This window comes from Emys orbicularis, chromosome 16 (assembly GCF_028017835.1).
Source record: "Emys orbicularis isolate rEmyOrb1 chromosome 16, rEmyOrb1.hap1, whole genome shotgun sequence".
NCBI lineage: Eukaryota > Metazoa > Chordata > Testudines > Emydidae > Emys > Emys orbicularis.
Window position 1 is genome coordinate 23,775,799 of NC_088698.1, and position 26,960 is coordinate 23,802,758.

Below are 26,960 nucleotides of genomic sequence, written 5' to 3' on the forward strand. Positions count from 1 at the left end.
CATCAGTGTAGTAGCAATAAGAATCTAGCCCATAATTTGCATTGAGAAATGCACAGGCATGGGGGTTAATCTTAAACCCACTTCCCAAAACTACAAGCATATTTCACACAACTATAGGAGTGTTCTTACTAAAACTGTGGAACGTTGGATGATGTGCACCATTTACAGATCCTTTGTATTTTAGGCCCTGCAAACTATCACTACCATTTTCCCAGTGCTTCAGTATGGAATCAATGGGCTGGACTGGCATATCATACATAGGACTGTATGAAACATTTGTATCAAAGCCTGAAAATCCACCCCGATGTGGGCAGTGGGTGCCAAAGGAGTAAAACCCCACATGTTATTGGTTTGCCAAAATAGTGCATGCAGCTCCCTAGCCCATCACACCCCACACACACATGGCCCATCACCTTCATTTTTGTGTGATTAAAATAGTAGAGTCAAATTGAAGAATCACATGAGCAATCTGTTTATTTCTATGTTAGAGTTCACAGGTTTCACAATGTCACTCAAGTGCTTCTTTGCTGGAGAGTGAAGTCTTATTTCTGAACTCTGTCCTATAGAAAATGAACTTTAAAAAATGGCACATTTAATGATGTAAACTGAGGCTTGAATAACTTAATCGGTATACAAATTACACAGGTATAAAAGTCATCTGTCATTGTCTTAATTTACAGTTTATTTTGTACAGGTTTCATTATGTTATACATCTAAGACTTACCATACTGTATAAATATTTGGGGCATGATGAATATACATATTCAGTGTTGTAGATTCAGTAGTTAGCGTATGCATTTCACTATAGACTATACAGTGTATTTCAATGTAGTGTATACAATATGTATTTCAGAAAAGAGCATATCGTCTATGACTATTTGGTATCCTATTCATGATGCACTCCACCTTGAAATACAGATTGTATCCCATTATATAATATACTGTTTCTACTGAATCATATGGCTGGAAGATTTTCTTCTACATTCCCCACTAAGAATTAAGGAACAGCAGCTGGTACCATTATGAAGCTGTATCATTCTACATCAAGAGGAGTAGGGGGACCTGTTTTCCCAAATTTGTATTTAAATCAGGAAGTGTGCAGAGACAAGCCATATGGAGCTAGTCTATAATGTCCAAATGAAATATAATAGTTCTGCACAGTTGGAAATGAATTCTTTCTTCAGTATTCTCCATGGGCCAGATCTTCAGCTGGTGGGGCTAACCACTCAATGATTTACAGTAGCTGAGAGTCTGGCATTTTACAGTTCTAAAGTTGCTAAGAATCAACATATTCAGTGAATCCTCCCTTGTATGGATAGTTGGCAGGGAAGGGGTGGGGAGAGAGAAGGGAGGAAACAAAAACACCCTCTATGCAACATATTGCCTTTTCTTTATGTAGAACAGTATGCATCACAAATATGAGTTGTTTATTCTGTATGGAGCCTTCGGAGTTTCCTATCTCTGCAGCTACTGAAGCTTAATAGTTGTGGACATAGCAATCTAATTATTATTAGAGGATTTTGGAGAGACCCAGGTGGGTTTTAGTCATTTGAAGTTTCTTGATGATATATAATCTGCCTCCAAATGTCATTCCTTCCTTTGGTTAATAATTAGCCTTAGAAATATTTATTTGATGTTCTTTCACTTGATCTGCAAATAATGTTCATTTCACAGGAGTGGTACTTTTTACACTGGTGTAGATCCAGAGTAACTCCGCTGCTTTTAATGGTGTCGCTCTGCATTTACACTGCTGCAACTGAGGGGGACACTTTGGACATTCTCATTTTCTCAGTTTTTGTTGTCCTTGTTTTTTTAATTCTTTGGCCTTGTGCATTTTTATTTATTGTCACTTTCTATTTCTGAACTTTCATGTAGCATGTTAGATCTTTTAAAGTTTAACTATAATATATTTTTGTAGTTCCAGAGCATTTTCCATCTTGGCCAGATTCTATGTATTGGTGTGGCAGGCTAAATTCTGGTTCCCATTGTTTTGTTTTTGTTTACTGAGTTTTTGTTAACGACTATAGTTCTTTTACTTCTCTTTTTAACTGTTTGTATTTTGTAACTGGCGACCAGACTTGATGTCTAGGTGGACTTGCTGTGTGTGACTCCTGCATAGTACAACGATCAAGGCTCCAAAACCAAACAGATCCTTTACTAGAGAGTGGGTTGGCCTAAGTGAAATTCTTTGTCAGATCAGCTAACAGCCATGCTAGACTATAAATCCCTCTTATATTCTCTGTATTTTTCCACGTCATCGTTTATTTTATATGTGCACACAATGGAACACCAGCGTGGAAATATGTGCACTCTACTTTTAGTGATCCTGGTCTCACGGCTACATAACTTTTAATGTGAAACACACAACAATTACCATTTTCAAGTCTTGTTCTTAGAGGGACAGTATAAACAGTGTGGCTTCTGACTCTTGTCTGACATTAAAATACTGGTCCCGAATCAGCAAAGTATTAAAGTCACTTTGGGATCAATGGGACTTAAGAATACGCGTAAGTACTTTGCTGAATATGGATGGACTCTAAGCAGTTTGCTGAACTGAGTGGATAACTACTTACGCGTTAGCCAAATGCAGAAAAATCTGGAGGAGCTGAATTTTATAAAGATTTTCTGGTTTTATTAATCAGGTTCACAATAGCAATCAAGACTTCTCTAGCAATCCTTGCTTAATTGGAAAAGGAGAGACTGTATGTTAAATATCTTGAGCATTAGTTTATTAAGATATGTGGTACGTCTGAGCTCACACTAAAGTGCCATTATGTTCATTATTTTGGGAGAGTGGGGGGATGTGAGGCAGTTGCCTTTGGATCAGGTGTCAGTTACATTTTCTCACGATGGGCCAATGTACTGTTTTGCTTCTCTTAGACATTTCATGCAAAAAGGTTTCTTTGCTACAATTTTCAACACACTTCAATCATACTTCAATGTAAAAATGCATATAATGTTTGTGGAATGGACGCTTTGAATCTCCAGCATTCCTGTCAAATTTGGGAATAGCCATTATATAACTGTGCCCAGTATTTTCTTTTGTTATGGAGCTTGTTGTAAAGGTTTTCTCTGTACCAGACATATGATTAGAGATGGCTTTTAGACAGGGCCTGTGTGCACCAGCCATTGTAGATGGATGGCTATGTACTGCTAAACTGCAGCATCAATATAATATATATATTTTTAATACAGTGTAATACCAGTTTCAGGTCTTTGCTTATTTCCCAGGCAATTTGCTTCCTATTCAGTGCATTTCAATACTACGTTTGCATTTATCGTCAAAACAACGTGTGTTGCCCACAAAGAATTTCCATAAGTGTTGTTTCATTGGAGGAATTTTGCTTTAAAGTGTGTTCTGCTTTGTTTTAAGTTATTTTTCATATTGTCAATGACCAAAATAAACCCAGGGCTGCTGCTTGATTTTTATTTTCCAGGGTTTATTGTTGTGTATATACAGTTCCCTGTAAAAAGATACAACCCTTTTCCAGTGTGAGATTTCTAATTTGTTTCTACATTCCAAATATTAAAGATTTGCATGGGAAGGAGAAAGATAATCAGTGATGAAGAGGTATCCTTTAGAGCTGATGCACATGAATAGAAAACCTGAATAACTGTAAATATACTGTGGAACACTTTGGTACAACCAAAAAAAAAAAATCTCTAAAGAAAATATTTAATGTTCCCTAAATCAAACCATCTTCATAAACAATACAGATAAGAAATTAACCACATGTGGGTGTTTGTAGCTGTAAAATATAATGAGACTACTTGGCTGCATTGCTCATAGGCAAATAAAATTGGACAGATTCATTCAGATCTCTTTTAAAGTAAACCTAGTCTCAGGCTGTACGCAAGAAATATCCACTGTGCTTTACAAAGGATGACGACTAGAAAAATCAACCAAAAAATCCCTTGTTTTCTGAATCACTGTTTATCATGAGTTGACAAACAACTGTAGTCTCCGCTGAGTCTGAGCATAATTGTATTAGCATTTAGCTAGTACCAGGCAGTATATGAAAACAGCCATCATGTGCGACACCTCCAACACCTACATGTAGCTGTTTCAGGGACACATCCTGGTTTATAGTGAAACAGGATTAGCTCAGCCAGCCTCTTGTACCCGCTCGATGATGTGCAGTTATCGTCTTAGAACCTCCAAAAGTTAGACTCCTTTGTAACCTCCTATTGCTGACTGGACTGACTGCTCCACTATCCGTAAAACAGAAGGCATAAAGGTGAATACAAACATAAGAAAGTATTTTACATATTGTCTTGCAGTCTTTCCATATAGTCTCTAAGTTCCTTGGAATCGCCAAGATTCATATCTTGACATACCCATTTAATATTATCGTCACTGTCAAATAGAATTGAATTGGTATAAGGACCTCCATCCTCTGGCAGTATTGTGGTATAGGAAGTGAACTTGACCCGCTTCCGTTTTGGCCCAGAAGGATTTATAGGTTCACTTTTAACTTCTTTCTCACAAGCATACTCACAAGATCTGAGGATCTGATTATGGAGAGTCTTCTGCGAGCTCCCATTAAGGAGAAAGTTGCTTTCTTCAAACTGCAGCCCTCTATCAATCATAGTAGTGCACTCCTCTGAGGGGAGCGAAATGTCAACAGGGTTTTCCAAGAGTTCAATCTCGTTTCCAAGCCAGACCCAGTCATGAGAATGGGGGATGTTGCCTTGCTCACTCACAGCAAACCTTTTGTGTCTATACTTCCAGGCAAATGCCACGCAGTTAATTAAGAAGACCAAAATTGCTAGGCAGAAAACACACAGCAGGGCATACATGCCAATCTCCAAATCAGTTAACCCTCTAGAAGTCAACGCAAGGTCATTGGGATTATTTTGTCCTGGTACCTCTACTTGGGTAGGAAAACTTGTGAAAGCAGTTGGGTTATTTTGGAGGCCATCCTCATGAGCCTTGTTCTGATCAATGGGAGATTTGGAAGTTGTGCTTTTGTTAGCATTATCTTCATGATTGATAAAGGTTCCATGTTTGGCCCATTCTTGCACTGTCCTCTCCTGTTCTGCCGTGTTCTCTATAGCATTGTTCAGATGATGGTTAAACTCTCTATCTACATCATCAATGTTGTTGGTCCTTCCTTTGTGGTCAGAATCTTTCTGGCCAAATTTCACTTTGATATTTCCTTTACCAACAGCCAGAATGCTCTTTCGCTTCGTCTTCTGGCAAGGTTCACTGATCACCATTTCAATTTTAATCAGGGGTCCTTGCCCATCACCCTCTGCAACTACCAGAGGCCACTTTGACTGAAGGTTTTGCTGGGCAGATACCACCATTTCGTCCAGCGAAGTGACCGTGACAGAAAAATCCTTGGAGTCATAAATATCTAAAGGTGTCACAGAGCCATCACTGAACAAAATCCAAGCACTTACTATGGCTTCCTATAAGAGGGAAAGGGGAGAAATAATAGTTTGAAAGTTAAGACACCACGTTTTAGGGTTTTGAGAGCTTACACTTACTTGACGCCAGTGTTATAAATATACTGTGTAGCTTTGTTTATGGGGGTTTTTTTGTTTGTTTGTTTGTTTGTTTGTTTTTACAAAAATGCTTCAACTCAGCTTCTGGTTTTGTGTGCTCTATTCCATTTAGATATTCATCTTATTTGCAGGTTCACTCTAATAAAATGTGCTTGCAAAACCATGCCCACAGTTATTTCTGGGTATAAAGTGAGAAGTCACTTTTCAACATCAAAGCCCATTGATGAAAATAATCAGATTTCCAAAATCACGATTTTTAATAAATTTAGAAAAATGTCATATAACAAGGGACATTTTGAAAATGCTCCTTGGCCTTAACCTTACGTGTAATGTAATGCACTTGTATAAACTCTAGGTGTGGTGTTCATGCTCAGTCTATTTATGAAACAGATTTGAATGAAATATTTCACATTTTCAATCACAGTATTTCTAACTATGCAATGGTATGGGAAAGGTATAGAAATGATTGTCGTTCCTTTTGGACACCACAGAAACACTTACAAAAATGTACTGCTGCTTATATTTTGAGGATAGTTTGCTCAAACTCAATGTTTTTCACAGCAGCATTAATCATGCTACAAACATAGTTGCACATGACATGCCTCACTATCAAAACATAACTGCTTTGATTAATAGGGAAAAATCTTACCTGCTTCTGTAGGACAAGATTCCACCACTCTGTCTCTCACTGAGTTATATACCCTACTCCTTTCATAGTTTCATTTTCACTCTTGGTACTACTTACAGAATAAAGTGAGCACAAAGAGGGTGGCTGAATCTCATCCATCTCATCTGAATGAATGGGCCTGATCATACAAATGCCGTACTACTTAGTCTGTCTAGGGGCTGCAGGGGTTGAACCCATAGAAGGTACTCAAAACCCTCAGAGAAGATTTCAGCCATGCAAATCAGTGAGATGTTCACATTGAGCTAAGAGCTTCCCTGGGCTATACTGGTCCAAATCAAGGGGGGGAAAGGTATAGGGATGGGAATCTTGCCCCTAGCTAAGTAGCCAGGATCCTTCCATAGCACACTGGAGTGCCTTGGGAAGTACACATACCCACTGCAATGACACACTCCTCTTCCCCAATGGGGTGTGGTTCTCTAGAAGGAGGTGTATGCTCAGCCAGCTGCCATGAGCAACATGCGTTGCTAGGAATCTTGGACTAGATGCATGGCCAATCTGTTACACATGTGGTATGGGTCTTTGGGTGGGAGTAGGCCAGCAATGAGTAAGCTACGAGGGGGAACTGTGTCTTAAGCTGCATGAGACGTCCTGCTTTTCAAACAGGCATACGTTATACATGCTGCATAGCTATACAGGAGGCTTTTGCCTGGCATCCTACAAAACACAGTAAACAAACCATTTATAATTATCAATACCATTTTGGACCATACCTGTTTTGGGGTATGAAGAATATCACAAGCAGATGCTGTGGAAACAATAGCTCTTTTATTTCCTTTGCTTATTTGTAAAGACAGGGACAAGCCCGCTACTAGTTGTACGCCTAGGTCTGTGATTGTTACGCGGTCATCTAGCACGATCACTGTCTTCTCAGCCAGGATGGAATCAGAGAGAGGCGACAGCACCTTCAAAAAGCAAGTATGCCTTCTTGTTTTAAACAACAAGTGACTCAATGTTCTAAAACAGAGTAACTAGATTTTCAATTCAGTTCTGTGTTTGTTGCATTCATTATAAGGTATAATTGATGTTTCCCAAAACGTTACACCCGTTTGCCATTTAATTACTATCTATACCAAAAATAGTTTTATTAAACATGTCATTGTTTTTAAATTACAGCCTCATCCCTGAGCAGCATGGTACAGAATAGAGATTAATGAACTAAACTGAATGTATTTGATTTTTTAAAAAATATATAGTTACATTTACAATTGCTGTAAAATCTCCAATTAATATAATTACACTGATGGCTATTGAATAATACTGATACTGTAATTTGATACTGTAGACAAGAAATACAGTCTACTGGCCTCAGAATATAATACCTGTAAGAGCTCAGCTGGGCTGATCTCTTTAAAAAGACAGAGGTCCAGATTGCCAAAGGCATTTAGGTGCTTAAATATGCTATTGGGATTGACAATAGTGCCTAAGTGAATTAGGCATTAAACACCCATTGACTTTCAATGGGAGTTAGTTACCTAACTTGCTTAGGTGCTCTTCTAAATCCCAGTTCATGCCTATCTTCACCTGTAGGTGCCTAAATACCTTTGGAAATCTAGCCCAAGGATGTTGATTCCACTGCCTATGAAGTCAATGGGAGTCTTTCTATTCACTGAGTGTTGGTTCATGCCCAAAATGTCACTGTCCTTTTATTTTAGGTCCAAAATATAGACTTTGTATACAAGGATATAATGGGAGGTTATGTAAGCAAATGCAGAAAAAAACAGTTCATGATTTTTTAATTAAATATCAATAATTTTAAGTTCCCGCTACCATTTTGTAAACACAAAATGCCACATTTTCAAAGATATTTAAGCATCTACAGCTAAAGATAGCTGTCAGGTGGCATTTTCAAAGAAGTTAAGTGCCTAACCTGCTTAGGTGCTTTTGAAAATCCCATTAGCCACCTAGCTGCATCTTTAGGTACATAAATACCTTTGAAAAACTGGCCCAAACTGCATTGTGTTGCTGTAATTGAGAATCAAGCAATGAAAATGACTGGAAACAAAAGTGAAACCTATTCAGACTTCTGTGTTAAATTAATGTTTGCCCCAGACATAACAGCCTTTTATATTATAGCCAGTAATCAACTGCTCTCACCCCAAATTCTCCCCACCTATATAGGTATATTTTGAGCTATTACCTGAACTGTGGTTATCCCATGTTCACGACCAACTAGCACCCGTCCATCCTGTAATTTAGCAATCTTAGGCTCTTCCACCTTCATGAAATTGGTCACAAGATCCGTGATGTCAAACTGCCACTCAGAGCCCAACATATAGGTCAGCTGGCCTCCAAAATCGGAAGACTCTGCTACAAACTGTGTGAGGACTCGCACCATGGCATGCTGGTACTGAAGGGTGCAGCCTCTTCCCTTCCTCTCATCATCCTCTTCATCATCACTGTCACGGGTAGGCCTGTAAATGGATGTGTATTTATTATCCTTAATTCTCAGGATCACATTACAGCCTTCAAAACTTACACCCGAGTAGCAAGTCAATATATTAGTCTTTTCATTATCATCTCCCAGCCTGGTGAGGGGTGAGAAAATAGATTTTGATGCCTCGGCAGGAAAACTTGAATGACAATTTTGCACAGCTGTTTTATAATGTCCCAGTTAGAAGCCACACTCCGTTATGGCCAGCAGAGAATCGTCGTCAGATTTTTGGATGCTTTTCCAAATTGAACCTCCCTGACCCTTTAAGGCATTTGCATCATTGCTGAAGATCCAGTGGGTCTAGAACCTGTTTTATTTTTTCATCAGATGCTCAAATCCTCAAGGTGACAAAGAAAACCATCATGAAAAGTTTGACAGTAGGAGCTACGGTACCAGCCCCCCCCCCACCCCCCATGCATGCTGATGGTTGCAGATCGGCCTTGGGGGAAGTGGAGGCTACATCTGCATAACGGGTGGCAGCTGCCACTTCTTAAGCGTGACCCGTTCTGCAGCACCTTCATGGCGGTATCTTTGCTCATGTACTGCGAAGGTACAATACATTCAGGGACCCCCGCTTAGATCATGCTCCTCCTTTAGCCACCTCTCCAGCTCACAGAGCCATGTGCATTTAAGACATATGACATTACTATTTAATCTTAAATAATAACCCTGTTCATGTGGGTAACTGGACAGGTATAATTCAATGCAACGCCATGCAGGAGTTCAGATAAAGAGAACCCAACGCTTCCATAGGTAATCAGCATATCAATTAATACACAACATCATATGATGTGCAAATAACAGACAGGCTCCTGGCTGGCTGTGCCATCACTCACAGCTATGCTCAATAGTACCATTAGAGACACCTGCTTTATAATTTTCTAATTATCTCCCCACATACTGTAATAATTGCAGCTATGCAGTTAAAGGTTCCTATAGGCTTTCTACAAAGTATCACAATGACTTGTACACAAATACTGCTGTTCATACACAGAGCAACATTTTCCATGCTTTAAACACTGTTTTTTCATTGATTCACTTTACACCCTAGGACAAGCACACAGATTCTCTAATTGAACCATTTTTGTTGTCTTGAAAGTCAGCTATTAAGCACTGGGTGGTCACACTTTCTCTCATTATGCCCTCCTGCTGTGGAATTCGTTGCCTAGAAATATTTGATTTCACTCCTTTTTTGTAACCATTTCTAAAGCTGGGATGGGGAAGAATCCTCTTATTTTTCATGGGGCTTGGGGAAGTATTTTCATGTTTGCTCTGTTCTTTTATCTCTTTGAAATACACAAGTTATGAAAAAGCTATTATAAAACACAATGGTTGTTGTAAGTGGGCTTACAACAAAGTTAGCAACCAATAAGTTGAAAAAGGCTCTAAAAAATCCACATCCTTCAACGTGCTAGAACGGGGAAAATCCTGGTGTTCTGTAAATTAGTGTACTGATGTATACAGCAACGTGTCCAGAGTGTACATCATTGAATAGTGTTTGCAGTGTTGTTGTAGCCAGGTTGGTCCCAGGTTATTAGAGAGACAAGGCAGGTGAGGTAATATCTTGGTAACATCAGGCTGGAAGAAGCGCTCCATGTAGAATCTTCACAGAAAGGAAAAGTCTGCAGGGATGCTTGAATTTTTTCACATTATGAACTACAGCTCCATTAGAAAGATTGTCTCATAGACACCTCTCCTCCCGTGTGATCCTGCAAACCAGCTCCACTCCTACTGACAAATTAATAACACATCCATGTGGGTAATGCAGCAACTGTTCACATAAGATTAACTTTCTCAGGGAAGTTTCATAGAATCCATAGAAATGTAGGACTGGAAGGGACCTCGATAGGTTACCTAGTCCAATCCTCTGCAGTGAGGCAGGACTGAGTATTATCTAGACCATCCCTGACAGGTGTTTGTCTAACCTGCTCTAAAAAACCTCCAATGACAGAGATTCCACAACCTCCCTAGGTAATATGTTCGAGTGCTCAACTACCTTTACAGTTAGGATGTTTTTTTCCTAATGTGTAATCTAAATCTCCTTTGCTGCAATTTAAAGCCATTACTTCTTGTCCCATCCTCGGTGGTTAAGGAGATTAATTTATTACCCTCCTCTTGATAAGCCTGTCTCGTTCACCAGCACAAGTTGTGCCACTAAAAGATATTACCTCTTCCCCCGCCCTTGTCTGCCTAATACCATTGAATAAATTTCTCTAATATCATTGAAAAGTTACTTCACTGAAACCAATGGCATTTACACTCAGGAAGAATGTGGCACATTATATTTTAACAAAGGGATATTGAAGAATGACTTACAGCAGGACCACGCAAAAAGCAGTGCAAATCCTATGCACAGAAATTTATTTCACGCCAGCAGAAATAAACAAATATCCAAGGCAGATTTTCAAAATTGCTCTAAGCCCACAATGAGGGGCAGCTATTCCCATTCAGGCACCAACATAAATGGGCAGATTTTCAGAACGCTCAGCACCCACTTCAGAACTCTCATCTTAAAGAGCTCTTTGGAAAATCTGACCAGTTATTTCGATTCCTGGACAGGAGATGTTGGTTGCTGAGCTCTTCTGAAAATCTACCCCCCGTTGAGTTTAGTCTAGGAATTATTTTTTTTAAAATAATCTGACCCCATAAAATGAGACACAATGTAACCCAGATCTGAATCCGCCATGATTGGATTTTGCAAGATCAAAACCTGACTGAGGTTTTGCAAAACCCAAATCTGGCCTGTTTCTCATTTAGAGAAAAGAGGAAACAATCAATCTTTTACTACTCTGATGCAATTAATATCTAATAGCTAAAATTTTTATTTTATTTAGAGGCTTTTCTGTTCCAGAACCATGAGTCCTTGCCTCTGCCATCACAAAATGAAATCTGGCCTCCATCAGCTGATGCGTCCCAGTCAAGCAAAACAAATGTGATGGGAGCAGAGCTAAACTGCCCCTAGCCAGTTCAGGGCTTTGGAGGCTGTAAAATACTATAAAAGAACTTGTCCCCTTACCCATTCATTGAGCTGGACAGATATAGCTAAGAAAGGGATAAACTTTTAAAGAGTTCTCATTCTTAGACCAACCCTTTCTAGTTAGGACAGATGGACTCTGTCCTGTTGGTTCTCACTGAACATCCCAGCTCTGTCTTTGTTGCCATATTCAGATTTGTTCTATCGATACTAAGCAATGGGCCCGATCCAAAGAGCCAAAATCTGATAACCCCAAACTTTGGGGAAATTTTAACCCAGATCAGAGGTGTGACAGCAGCACGTGTCACTGTGATCCGGCTAACTCCAATAACAATAGCAGTGAAGCCCCGGCAGCGCCCCACCCCCGGACCCTGGGTATGTTCTTGAGCGGCTAGCCCATGCTGTCTCAGCTTCCCTGCTATTGTTATTCAAGCTAGCCAGATCAAAACTACATGTGCTGCTGTCACACCTCTGATTGCCACATAGACGTCCCCTTCAATTCAGTTTTAAAATGGGTGCTTATAGATTTGTGTTTTCCTTATTGTTGTCACATACAAAATGTCTGACTCAGTCCGACCCACCTGTGTTAATTTATTAAAGTTTAGTCTGCTGACTGAACCTGCAGATGACTAGAATTGTTCACAGGGAAAATATATTCAGTTTCCATTCAAAATGGGTAGGGTGGGGACGGGGGAATCAGTCAGCTCCATTCTGCTCCACAGAAATGTGAGCTGGGGGAGACAGATTGGACAGTTTTGTGCAGATGACAGGGAAGTTGCATGCCATGCTCCCTCTGTTACCTGCGGTCTATGGAAGCCACTCCAACTCCATGAGGTCAGCCCTGCAACAAGTCAGAAGAGCTTATGTCCTTGGCCACAGGAGGTGAAGCCAACGAGAAGCTGCTACCTGCAACATGCTGCTTTCTAGAGCTCACAGGTATCCCCCTGGGAGATAATGCTACCCCAACAAGCACTAGTATCTGCAGAGCAGAGTGACTCCCCCAGGAGCTGTACTACCAGTAAGTAGAGATCACTCCAATTATTGCCCTCACTGCAGACTCCAGACCTCTTCAGGCATGGAATCACCAGGGTTCATCTCCCTGGGAAGGGTTTTGTAATATAGCCCACTGTTGTCATCTGAATATTTCTACATACACAAGTCCACATTTCTTAGTACCTTAAAACTTTTCCATTGCACAAACATGTAGAATGTTAGAAAAGTTTTGAGAGTACGTTAGATCTTAGAATGTCTGAGGCTAAGCCCACGCCCCGTAACGTTGATGCAAAGACGGAAAGTGATGTGCTGGCAGTCTCAGAACATGCTTTGCAAATTTCCATTGCCAGGTGCCAATTCAAGTTGTCCTTCTTTAATTCAAGGGTGTTTTTAAACGAATTATATCCATTTCCACTTCAAAGCCACAACTCCCTGACTCAGTTAATAAGACAGAGCTTTTCAGTACTTTGCCTTCTCGGACCCAACAAAGTGTTTGAAATCCATTACATTACATGGTCCTCGTAGAGCCTTAACGTCTTGTTAGGGATCTTAGTAGGCCTAAAATCCTTCCTTGAGCTCATTTTAAGATGTGTCCTCTTAAATGCAAGCTACTGCTTCATATTGCCTTTTTTTTTCTGGTTACCTCTAAGGTTAGTGAGCCTTGTGCTTTGAATATCTTTCAGAATTCTGCTTATCCATATTTCTTGCTCCTTTACAAATGTATTCAGAAGATTTTTGCTTGTCTGGACTGCACCTAGGTTGCCAGAATTCCATTTCATTTACATTTCAGACAGATAAAATCCTTGCTAGAGGGTAGAGTTAAAACAACCCTGTTATAATGGTGCCTGCTAGCACTGATATAATCAGTTATCTGTCTGCTTTTCTATTATAGAGCTGTTCTACAAGTGGTTTAAGCTTGTCCATTTTAATTTTAATTTGCAACTAGGCATGCAGGTTCTCAAGCCGGTTTCTAAGGTTTTTTAACAGAAAAAGAGAAGCAGTGAATGTAGTTTAGCTGGTATTTGAATCTGAAATGCCATAAAAAAGAAAATTTACGTTTTTAAGGCTTTTTTGCAACACTACTAGATGCAGAAAAATCTGACTTTTTCAAATAAAAAACTTCACACCATTAGACCTTGATTTCTGGAAGCCACACAAGTCTGCTACACACATTCAACCCATTGTTTCATCAAGAAATATGATGTGGTATCTTCACAGATGTTAAAAATAAAATCTACCGTTCAAACTCTCTACACAGGAAATTAAGCTGAATTCACTAAAAGGTATTAATTTAAAGGGAATTACTTAAAGCATGTTGAACCTCTGAGTGGATGATCTGATGCGGAAGTAATGTGGCCTTAGTTCACTTCAGCTTAATTCACATTGGAAGGCTACTTCACTTTTAAAAGCTACTTTATTCTGAATGAAAGTGTACACATAGAATCATAGAAATGTAGGGATAGAAGGGACCACTAGACGTCATAAAGGCCAGTCTCCTATGCTGAGGCAGGACCAAGTAAACATAGACCATCCCCTGACACGTGTGTTTGTTCAACCTGTTCTTAAAAACCTCCAATGACGGGGATTCCACAACCTTCCTTGGAAACTTATTCCAGAGCTTAACTACCCTTATAGTTAGCAAGTTTTTCCTAATAACTAACCTAAATCTCCTTTGATGCAGATTAAGCCCATTACTTCTTGTCCTACCTTCAATGGACATGGAGAACAATTGATCGCAGTCGTCTTTATAACAGCCCTTAACATAGTTGAAGACTTTCCCCTCAGTCTTTTTTCTCAAGATTCAACATGCCCAAATTTTTTTAACCTTTCCTCACAGGTCAAGTGTTCTAAACCTTTTGTCATTTTTGTTGCTTTCCTCTAGACTCTCTCCAATTTATCCACGTTTCCTAAAGTATGGCGCCCAGAGAGGGCCACAGTACTCTAGCTGAGGCCTCATCACCGGTGAGTAGAGCAAGGCAATTACCTCCCATGTCTGACATACAACACTCCTGTCAGGGCCGGCTCCAGGCACCAGCATTCCAAGCAGGTGCTTGGGGCGGCAATCTGCAAGGGGCGGCAGTCTGTGTGCTTTTACCGCTCCAAGCAGCGTGCCGAATTGCCGCCGCGGATGGCGGGGGCAGTCCATGTGCCGTTAAGGCGGCACGCGCATTTCCGCGGCGGTGGCAACTTCTATGTTCAGCTGCCCGTGGCGGCAATTCAGCGGCTTCTGTCTTCCGGCTGAAGACAGAAGCTGCCGCCAAATTGCCGCCGCCGCGGAAACCCGCGTGCCGCCCTAACGGCACACGGACTGCCCCTGCCGTCCGCGGTGGCAATTCGGCGCGCTGCTTGGGGTGGCAAAAACAGTAGAGCCGGCCCTGCTCCTGTTAATACACCCACCTCCTTCTGGACCTCAGGACAAGTATATATATTCTTGTGTATATTACAACATCTCCCTTTTTCCATGCCTGGCCTTCCTATCAATACCAATATTCTAGTCATGGGTCTTATCCCACCAAGTCATTCTGTGATGCCAATTAAGTAATTATGTACTAATACTTCCAGTTCTTCCTGTTTTATTCCCCATACTCCTTGCATTTGTGTATAGACATATAAGATGTTGAGCAGATTCTCCCACTGGTTTCCTTCTTGTTGCTCCTGTGACCCTACTGTGATTTTCCATGTCCCATCCCCCCCTCCGCGCCAACACCCAGCCCTTTGTTAAGGTCAACCGTTTCTCACCTGCCTCCTTTGAACCTAGTTTTAATTCCTTCTCACTAGGCTGGTGAGCCAGTGCATGAAGATGCTGTTCCCCTCTTGGTCAGGTGGACCTCCATGTCTTCCCACATAAGGGTTGAATGCACTTTAACTAATACACTTTAAATTCACACTTTTAGTTAATTCAACTTAACTTTTCTGGTGTCCCCTTGTAGATATGCCCCGAGCAGATTCTGAGCAAATAACTCTCAGCAACCACAGACTGGAATTTAGATCCATCGCCTTCTTTATGTAAAACTCTTATTACATTTGGCCCTAAACCCCTTCAAAGTTACTATGATTCTCCACAGGCTTTAGTCTTGGTGACTGTGCAGTAGGGATAATTGCTGGGTGAAATAGGGTGTTTTGAATTATATTGCTTAGTTTATGCTGAAGTATAAGCTGGACTAAGGCTGTGTCCCTGGGAGCCTCATGAAAATAGGGTGCTATCATAATAGGCAAACACTGATTTAAACTGCAGAGGTATAGTTTCATCTTGTTGTGTGAGGCTCTCGCCATGCATTTCCCATTGATGCGCGCTGAAGCAACGCGTCTCATGTAAATAGCTGAGAACTTCCAGGAAAGGATAATTATTTTCCAGGTGCATAATGAAACAAAATAAATGCTCTTGTTAGACTGTCGGACTCTATGGGGGCCTTGTGCTCACTCTATTATTTGACTTTAAGTTGAATATATTCCTTTCATTTGCTGAGATTGTAAGCTTTTCTGCTGTTCATTCCACCAACAGTCTTCCTATTAGCATTCTGCTGCTCAAGGGCTCCATACAGTACATTAGTCATGAGCATATACCTAGCCAGAGAACAGATTTTCATCTGGAAAATTGACTGTCACTATTGAAAGTGGCATGCACCATAGATTAAATTATGATTCTCCGTCTCATATGGATAAGTATAAAAGTTCATCCTATATTTATGGATTGGCATAGTAAGCCCTATTTCTGCTTATACACAATGGAGACTGCTTTGTATATGCCCCTTCTTTAGAATAGCGCAAATCCTAAATTCCTCACTCAGTTCTGATGCAGTTTGTACTGAAGTCAAAGCCATTTAATTCAGTAAGGAGCAGGTGAAAACTTGTCATACCAATCCAAAGGGAGCAAGGAATTCAGGATGTCTGCCACTGTGTTTATATTTTACCCTATCTTCCTACTTTCCCTTGAGAAAATTTGCACATAAGAAGATATTTAAGCAAGAAAGTATCAATTATTACACACATCTTACTATTACACACAGTAATAGGCCCTCCATTACTATGGTATGTGGACAATAACATGGTATCAACAGACCCTTTCATTATAGGTACGGCTAAGATTTTGTCATGGTTATTTTTAGTAAAAGTTACGGACAGGTCACAGGCAATAAACAAAAATTCACGGAAGCAGTGACCTGTCTGTGATTTTTGCTGCTACGGCTCCATGGTTTCCCCCACCACCCTGGTGGCTGGGAGCTGTGGGGTTCCCCCTCCACCCGCAGCAGCTGGAAGCTGCAAGGGGGGTCCCCCTCCACCCATGGTGGCTGGGAGCTACAGGGTGACCATATTTCCCAAAGAGAAAATGGGACAACCCCAACCGCTCACCTCAGGCACCCTCCCACCCTGCGTGAGGCTTTCGCCTGTTGCTGGAACCCTGAGGAAGCCCCCTCAGGAATCTGTCACCAGTTGCTGGAACCTTGCAGGGGGCCCCCTATCACTGGAACCCTGCCAGGGCCCCCGCTGGCTGCCAGCCCCTGGGGCTGAAGCAGAGAATGTCACAGAGATCTTTGGAAGTCACGGACATGGCTTCCGTGACCTCCATGACATAAACGTAGCCTTAGCTGTAGGATTAAAGTATCAGAGGGGTAGCCGTGTTAGTGTGGATCTGTAAAAAGCAACAGAGAGTCCTATGGCACCTGATAGACTAACAGATGTATTGGAGCATAAGCTTTCGTGGGTGAATACCCACTTTGTCAGACGTATTCACCCACGAAAGCTTATGCTCCAATACATCTGTTAGTCTTAAAGGTGCAACAGGACTCTCTGTTGCTTTTTGTAGAATTAAAGACTTCCTAATAATATAGACTAAGATTTTCAAAGGAATCTAAGGGAGTTAGGCAGCAATTCTCATTGAATTTCAAAAGGAGTTATATGCCTAACTTTTAGCCCTCTTAAAAAATACCAGTCCTAGTTCTTGAACAGCTCATGAGAACTTTTGGACAAACAATATTGACTCTTATGTTGTTTTTGTGTTCAGACAATACAAAGGTTATTGTTCTAACGCAGAACTTTGGGAGGTTCTTGGGTGTTAAATGAAAGCTTTCTCCATTTGGTACGAATTCCCAGTGGATGATACAAGAACACATTTCGGATGTATGGCATTCACACAACATTACACTGTTCCAGGGCAGTTTAGTAGTGACTAATATAAGCTAAAACGCTGCTGAGAAGCAGGAGACCTAAGTTCAACTCCTGAAGCTGCCACTCTCTTCCTGCACAACCCTGGGCAAGTCGCTTAACCTCTCTGTGCCTCAGTTCTTCTGTTTGTCAAATGGGGATAATACTTCCCTACCTCGCTGGGGTGTTGAGTATAAACCCATAAATATGTGGAAGATATAAAGACTGCATGGTGCTGGTGTAATATAAACACCTAGATAGAGAGAGAAAAACAAAACAAACCCCCTCTAAACGTGGAAAAACAATGAAATATTGAGTAAAACACACAAAGCATGAAAAAGGAAAGGAAACTTTGAAGCTCCAATACAGTGCAAATGTCAAGGCTAGCATAGCTAATGCTAGTCCCTGATTACCTATTGATTTAAAATAGAGAAAAAAAGTAAAAAAAAAAAATTCTAGTGGTTCATAAACCCCGGGGTAATTTATTTCTACTCGAAACCTGAAATACTTTTCCAGTCACATATGCATAGACAGCTGACACACAGTGTCAAACAACCAGTTACATTTTTGCAGGGATACAGCAGCCACACTTTTTCTTCCACCCTTCAGGGAAACAATGGTTGCTAAAGATGTGCCAATGGGTCAGATGTAATTTGAGCAGCAGTGAACTAAGATTGCTTGCCAGCTTGCAAACAGTGCAGGCTCTCAGACCATTATCTTTATTTCAGCTGGCCCAATAAATCAGCACTAGACACTAGGAGGGAAATGTCCAAAGCTGTGCGTAATGGGTTGAAAGTCAAAACGTCCATGATGTTAACCACTGCTGAATGTCTAACTCACCATGCGTGGTGTTCAAAAGCCAATTCCTATAATAAACAGCAGCAACCCAATCCTGCAGTCATTTACTCCAGCAAAAACCCCATTGACTTCAGTTGGATTTGCGTCTAAGTAAGAACTGCAGCATCCCGCCCAAAAGCAGCAGAAGGTGCATCTCTTTGGATTGCTAAAGCAAATGAAAGTTAGTGATTCGGGGACTACTGTAGCAGCTGGCACCAATTCAATCAACGAGCATGTTTTCTCTCTCCACAGAGAGCAACTTTGTCTTCACCTGTGAAAGTTAGAAAAGTTTCCATTGTGCCAGTTCTTCAGTACCTGTCCTTTTGACGCAGCCACCTGATCAGGAGCATCTTCTAGATCAGGGGTCGGCAACCTCTGGCACGCGGCTCGCCGGGGTAAGCACCCTGGCGGGCCGGGCCGGTTTGTTTACCTGCCGCGTCGGCTGGTTCGGCCGATCGCGGCTCCCACTGGCTGCGGTTCGCCGTCCCGGGCCAATGGGGGCTGCAGGAAGCGGTGCGGGCCAAGGGATGTGCTGGCCGCCACTTCCCGCCACCCCCATTGGCCTGGGACGGCGAACCGCGGCCAGTGGGAGCCACGATCGGCCGAACCTGCCGACGTGGCAGGTAAACAAACCGGCCCGGCCCGCCAGGGTGCTTACCCCGGCGAGCCGCGTGCCAGAGGTTGCCGACTCCTGTTCTAGATAGACAAAAGAAGATGTCTGTTTATCTGCCCATTTGTAGTGAGCTCATTGCCAGAATATCTGGTTAATTTATCCCATTGCCCCAAGTTACATCCCCTTGTAAAGTGCTAAATAATTCTGCTCCTTGCTGTCTGGTCTCTTCAACAGCTAAGATGTGTCCTAATCACTGAGCACAGCTGGCAACAGGCTCCTAGCTGGAACTACTAGAATTTTCAGTGATAGGATCACTGCTGTCAGAAACCCTTTTGCATTTGCATTATAAATTTGATCTGATGTCATGCCATGCTCACCGATAGAATTTTTCAAGTTATCCCTGATATTCATCAATACAGTAGTATTCCTGGAAACGCTTAATCTAGCTGCTTGTCCAAATGTTGGATGTTCCAGCATGGGGCCTTTGAGGATGAGAGGGGCAAGAGAAAAGACCTCAAGAAGCCTTTTCCCCCTCCGCTCTTGTGCCAGTAGAGTCTCTTTATCAGAACGCAATCTTTTGTGACTCCGCAATGCTTTCTTGCCTAAATCAGAGCTCACGGTAGTGCTGCTTTGAGCTCCTCCATAGAACTTGCTTGTACAAAGCTTGATGCTTCTTCAAGAGATCTGCTTCTTTAATGCTCATTCACCCTGTCCCTTTTTCACCCACATGCTTTTATGTTTGCTCAGATCGCTCCACCTTGCCCTTCTTGATATTGCTGATGATTTGTGGGAAATGTTTCTCCCCCTCTCTTTCACATCTATGTGTTATCACCAGGCTGTGTAACTAAGGCACTCACTGCGTGCTCTTTAAAGTCTGGTGTCGCATGGCACAATGACATTGCAACAGTAAGTCAGTGTAAGTAGCAAACCATGGGCAAAACTGTAAGTCACTGAAAACCACTTTTGTGAACGCATTCTTATATTCCGAGCTTGCTGGTCTTAATGGTAAAATCAAATCATCTAGACCAATGAGACAAAATGACAAACAACACTGTGCAAAGTGCACTTCTGCGGCTTGTTGTGACTTTAGAAATAGCAGATACAGGCTCAGGAAAAATAAGGGGACAGAAGGCGAGTCTATTATTGGAGCCCTGTGCTGCATTACTGTCATGGAGAAGGTGCAGCAGAGGTCAAATGGAATAATCCACAGAAATGAGAAGCTCATCTATATTCAGAAATGTCAAAGAAACTGGGCCTGAATTCTCTGGGAAAGAGGAGATTAAAAGGGGTCTAACGGAAAACGCCGTATTCCCTTCAGAATTTTGTGTAATAGATGTAACGAGGCTTACTGAGCTACATTAATGTGGAGCACAAGGAAAACGGGGCAAGGACTTCAACTCTAAAAGCCTGATTTACAGCCAGGCCTCAACATGATCTATTCTTGTGGGTAATAAATATTGTACTCACAAGTAATTGTGCCCACAGTTTTGCACCTGCAATGAATTGTGCATGCAAATATTAGCATGTCGAGGTCCAACTACATGTTTTTCAGGCAAAATGGTTTCAACAGAACAGCTCAGAGTAAGGTGCTACTCAGTGAGAGTAAGAATGGGAGAATTAGCTGTAACTATGGACATGCCTGCATGGAGGGAGAGGGGGGGAAGGGTTACTATGCACTAGCTGAGTTTCTGTGCATTGAAATGATTTATATATACCTGATGCAAATCCTTAAAGCATAACTCCACAGTTAAAGTGTAGTCTTTTTTATGCTCTAAAATTCTGATAGCACCACTATGAGATAGGCAAGTACTACCCCATTTTACAGAGGGAGAAACTGAGGCTGACCTCTTCAGTAAATGGCACAAGGCCACAAACAGTCAAACTAGAACTCAGGAATTCTGAATTGGGATTAGGACTCAAGAGCTCCAGATACCCTGCCCTCTGCCCACCCCTGTGTCTGTTCTAGAGTGCCTTTGTTTTATACCTATGGGTATGTCTACACTGCAATCACAGGCTCTGTGATTATCCAGGGTTCTGGCAGGCTTGTGAAGCCCGTGCTGAAACCTGTGCCTGCCACCCTGTGCTTCTCCCGTTCCCAAGCGCGCTAGGTCAAAGCTAGCTCGGGTATGTTTGTACACCTTGCAGTTGCACCCTGTGGTTGCAGTGTAGACATGCCCTGTGTCCTTAAGTACTTAGTGCTGCCTGCTTGATGTGCTAGATCCACACTCTTTCCGCAGAGTCACATCCATGCAGCTAGCTTTGATTTCACGGCGTTTTCACAGGATGGAAAGGAGGACAGAATTTGGGCTACCGTTATCACAGTAGTGACTGTTTCAGCCCAAGGCAGACTATAAACTCTGTTTGCAAATGGGATGTTCTAGCCTCTGAAAAATAGCCTCCAAATGAACCTGCTGGACCTTAAAATCCCTGGCCATATGCATGCACCTAGGTTATGCAAATATAGCAATCATACCTCTTATTGGAGGTGACAGGTATCCTCCAGCCCTTGATCTGGCTAAGTTCTGTATCCGAGATCTCTATCTGCAAAGGAAGCCGTGGAGCCCAGACCGTCACTTCCAGCTGGGTGGTAAAATGCTGGTAAGTAAAGTTCACAATGGTATCCACTTTGCTCTTCATTTCCTTGCCATTAACAAAGATGGAGTCGCATCTGCCAGAAACCTTTAAAACAAATCCCAAGATTAATTACAAAACGGATGAAAGTTCAGGAAGACGCAGAGGGAATGATACATCGGCACAAAGACATTGCTAATAACAGGAGTGATGCATATTGTATCTTGAGCTTTTGAATTAGTAGCAAACAGTGATAAATGGACCCCAGGGAAACAATTCTGCATTCCTTAATGGATACTATTTAAATTACAAATATAATTCAGTGCTGTTATATCACCTGTGTTAGTCTTTTATACTGGACAAATTAAATTCTCCATGAATCAAACTTCATGTGCATCAAATTTTGTTTACTGCTTGCTTAAAAATCCAGAAAAAGGGGGCATATGTTAATAAGAAAAAAAGACTCTCAGACCCATAAAACAGAATCCTTCTCTTTTCATATGAGTACTGTAAGGTTCAGTGCCAAAGACCACCTTGTGGTCTATAATATGCATTCAGAACTTCAGTATAACTATTAATTTTAGAACTTCTAAGAGGAGTTTCACCAAAATAAATATAGAGCTGATGTACTCTCATGATGTTTGTTACACTAAAATATTTCCAGGACAAGTACTATATGTAAGCAACTAAGAACCTAAGCCCCATCCTTCAACTGGAGTTGTATGGATAGCTCCATTTCACCCTCATAGAGCCCTAGTGGCTCCATTGACACAGATCCGGATGCACGATTGAGCCCCTGGATTATAATCTCTTATCCTGTAACAATCTTAACCTAGACTGGAAACTCTTTGAGTCAAGGACCATTGCTTTACAACGTGTGTGTCCAATGGAACCCTGGCCCTGCTGCTGCTGCAAGATAAATAATAATTTTAATTTGTTTTTTAAAATAAAGGGAAAGATGTGACAGCTGCCAAAGAAGTCAGCATACACTGACCTCTGCCACTTGAGCGGGGCAGTGATCTTTAGTAATCATGACCCACGTCATTCCACTGAGACTGCTAAATAAATATCAGTCTTGCATCAGCACTTCTTTGTGTCACACCATATATTGTGTTGCAACACAGAATAGAAAGTTGAAGAGGGATAGGATTTAGGAATTCAATGTTAGGAACTGAATGAATGTCCGTTGCAACTTGTGCCCAGTATGGATAAAAGGCCAAAAGGCCAGCAACCAGAAAATAAGAGACATGGGATTTTGATGGCAGACCCCGGGTCTATGGGCAAAAGGGAGATCTGAATTCCTTGCAGACTGAGATCCCTCTTTGGCCCCCTCTTCTGTTCCCTTTGCAGGGAGGAAGGTGAGAGGTTTCAGCAGAGTAAGCAGAATCCTTGGGGTGGGCAATGGAGAGTCTACCCTGAGTTATAGGCTATATGACAGATGCCCTATAAACTGCACACTGGATCCACTTAAATGCCTGGTATGGGGAAGTGTGCAAATAGCACCCCTCTCCCATGTTAAATTTTGGTCAAGTTGCAGCCTGCCACTTAAAACCCATCCTTGTATCTATCCCCATTCAATTGTGTGTCCTGATCAATCCCAATCAATGGACTGAAATTACAATGAATGACTTTTTCCAAACAGGCTTTGGCCAAAGTTACCACAGTTGGGCTAACAAAATGCAGCCACTTGTCTGGAAATCATGCTCCTTCCACATCAGTGCCTGGAAAGTAATAGAATAAAAAACAATCATCTAAGCACTTGCTAAGGAACGTAAAATGGACTCCAAGCTCACAGTCACAAGGAGTATCACAAATTAAATCGAACATATTCAAAACCCTTGTCGTTCCCCTCTCACAATGTGTCACAAATGTCTTGAGGCATTTTTAAGCACATTAATCAAGGCCATTAATGGGAAGAGCAGTTGAGATTCTAAATCATAAAGGCTACGTCTAGGGAGCATTGTTCAAATTAACACGAGACAGAAATAATGAAGAAAACTTGAAGAGGGAAGGATAAACATCAAGACCCCATCAGGGGATTAACTACTCTATGATAAGACAGAAATGAATATTTTAGATTGTTTTTTTAGATGCCTAAAATGTTCTTGCATCTCCTTCACTCAGCAGGAAAGGAGCAAAATAAAGGAAGAAGGGGCTGATTTTCATCGTACCTATAAGAAAATCAGTAGGCTTGGTTCGTGGATTTCACAGATGAGGTCTTGAGCTGGCTCTCTGCACAGCAGTGAATTTTGCACCCTCGCTGACACCAAGTGTGGGACTCTAGCCCTGATAGTGTTGCCAGAAACCCCACAGGTGGGGAAGGGAGGAGCAAGACGTGCGGGAACCGTGTTGCACCAGGTAAAAGGCATAGTAGATGCAACTGTGCTTTCTTTGCACATCGGAGCCGCCCTCTGCCATTGTGTGATTTGGAAGGGTTTGGGGTTTTTGTCTTGCATGGCATGGTTTCTTTTGAAACTGCTGCTGAATATCCGAGCGATCAGGAAGAGTAAAAGACACTAAAAGAACTGCTGTCTCTCCCATGAATGCTTCATGGTGGGAAGACACCAGAGTGGGTTTGATCTGAAGCTTAAAGCAGCCATCCTCCAATCTAAAATGCACAAAGCAAGCCTATTTTAAAACAGCCCAACACTAGCCATTGTCACCTGCCTGGCAAAGTTAAGAGATGCAATTTTAGAGTGTTTCCTCTATCAAATATTACAACCAGGTGAGCAGGAGGTCTAGCTATCCACCCTGGGATTCAGGTCAAATGAAAGTGAGGTGTAATTAACCTTTCCTGGCGTTGTAGTGGGTGGTTGGCTCCAATCCCCACAAGTAATTCTACAAGGCACAATTTCTTCTGTACAACCTGTCACAGCCTCCACATTTTAGACTAATCAAGCACCAAAGTATCTAGCAATCCAAAAGGTTAACTAGGAAGCTGTTTAAAACTCAGGTCACTGAACATTTACTTATCTATTAGGAGAGCAGGCAAAGGGGTAAAAAATGCTAAAATATGATATCAGACACCCCACCCAAAACCCTCCCTTGCGTGATGAATTTTTCCATCTGCAATTGTTTCTTTCTTTAAAAGCCATAGCCTGACCCTGAACTTACTTCAACAGCATGCCAGTGATTTAGAAAAGAGGCTGAATTAGATATAGTTAAACAAAGCAAAACAAAATCTATCTGGGCAAAACATGAAAAATTAGACATGAAAATGTGAAGGTTGTTCTCCCAAGTACTGAAGTTTGTAGCTAGGTTATTCAACATGCAGTGGGGGGGGGGGGGGGGAATGATTTGATTCTCCTTTCACTTAATTTAGAGTAACTCAGCTGGAGCCAGTAATAAAAATAGAAATAAAAATAAAAATGCCTATTTCTTATCTAGTGCTATTCATTCATAGATCTCAAAGCGCTTTGAAAAGGAAGTGAGCATCATTATCCCCCTTTTTTGTAGATGAGGAAACTGAGGTACAGAGAGGTGAAGTGACTTGCCGAAGGTCACCCAGCAATCCAGTGGCTGAGGTGGGAATAGAACCCACGTCTCCTAAGTCCCTGTCTGGTGCTGGCCACTAGGCTATGCTGCTTCCCAGTAGAGCTAAAACTTGTGTAAGAGCAGAATCAGGTCCCTAATGGGCTGTAATCTGGGGGTAAACTTCACTCCTGTACAGAGCTGCTTAAGAACTATTTACACTGGCTCTCAAAATAGGGTTTAATTGGTGCACAGGTATTGTGCTGCCCAGGGCGACCCTCGGAGAAGAACCACAAGATTAAGATGAATGAGGCAAATGGAGAAATATATACATTTATGTAACCCGTGCTATTGAACGGCAAAACCCACACCAGTTAAAATCATTGAGTAAGCCATCAGTCTCTCCTTAAACCTCCATTGCGTGAAAGAGCGGACTGCGGCCTGACTGCAACCTTTTAAATATTCTGTAAAATAGTTCACCTCGGCCACACGCGCCCAGGCTGGGGAGGTTATAAAAGAGGGGGATAAGAATGACCGATCAAGCACATTATGGATCTCAGTAAAGGTCAGAGGCGCACTGTATACTGCTGCTTTCCAAAAAAAACGTGTGAGGGATGCAAAAATCTCTGGACCTTGGCTGAGGCTGTAAAGAGAACAACAGTGATGGGACTTTCAATGTGAAAGGCAAATAGAATAAATAACTCATTCTTGTAATAAACTAAAAACTGTAATCTTGTGATATTTTTTGAATGCCAGCCTTAGCCACTTTTTCCACAGTATTCTTAGAGGCGTTGTCTTTCTTATCCCAGTAGGAAGAATTTGCTGAACTACTTCAAACTCCCTACGTGGTGTGGTTTTTCTGAACGATGCGTTCTCCTGGGTGGCGCTGGCCCAGTTCTAGGACTGCCCAGTCTGAAATGAGCTCCTCAGCTCGAGGAATTTGGTTAGGTGCTTGAGAACTGGGAGGAGGCAAGATGGAAAGAATCTTCCTTTTTTTTTTTGCCTCGTCACCAAAGAGCTGGGCTCCATGCCACATAGCAAGTCTGCACTTTCTGAGTGGTTTCCTTAATTCCTGCCCTTGGGCACCTTCGTTATTCCACTGCTGGAGTGGCCTCTACACCCGTGGAGGTGGGGTGGGATTTGCCCCACAAACCATACATTAAATCCCTCCCTACTCATGCTGTCCTGAACCTCTTTGTTGTCTAGCTGTGCCAGGCACCCTCAACCCCACCCTGCGTTTCCTCCGTTTTCTGCTTCTTATTTGACTTTCCTTCCTCCAAGAGTTCTTGAAGTTTGTTTTGTCCTGAGAAGCTTCTGCACACAGCTTTGGAAACTTCAGACCAGATACAGGCATAAGTGACCCCAGCATCAGTGAGTCCGCCCAGAGGGGGGCTGCCAGAGTGTAAGGCCCCCCCCACACCCCTGCAGACAGGCAGCTTTGCACTTCAAAAGTGGACAGCACTGGCTGGGGAAGGGTGTGCAGTTTGGACAGCCTGTGGATGCATTGACTCACATCATGTCCTTGGCATCCTCCACCATTTGGGCTCCTGTGGAACTCAACTGCAATTTCAAGCTGCCCTTCCCTGCGGGGGGCTGTAGGGGAAGGTGGCAGTATAAGTGCCACTTGCCTCCTGAGGGGAATGGATTCCCCACCTGCAGCCCCTGCTGGCATAGGGAGGCACAATTTGCACCTTGCTTCACCAGTCATGGTGAATCAAGACCCCTAAGT

At 42.1% G+C, this 26,960-nt stretch overlaps 1 protein-coding gene across 1 annotated transcript in view; it reads right to left on the minus strand.

The window, feature by feature from the left end:
* Positions 1 to 4,263: 4,263 nt before the first annotated feature.
* TMEM132B (transmembrane protein 132B) overlaps positions 4,264 to 26,960 on the minus strand; it is a 254,540-nt gene continuing 231,843 nt past the window's right edge. Inside the window, exons 6-9 of the mRNA XM_065417984.1 lie at positions 21,663 to 21,868; positions 8,337 to 8,610; positions 6,910 to 7,101; positions 4,264 to 5,415 (exon numbers count right to left, since the gene is read on the minus strand). Coding sequence (XP_065274056.1) covers positions 4,264 to 5,415; positions 6,910 to 7,101; positions 8,337 to 8,610; positions 21,663 to 21,868 — 1,824 coding nt within the window. The remainder of the gene's footprint in view (positions 5,416 to 6,909; positions 7,102 to 8,336; positions 8,611 to 21,662; positions 21,869 to 26,960) is intronic.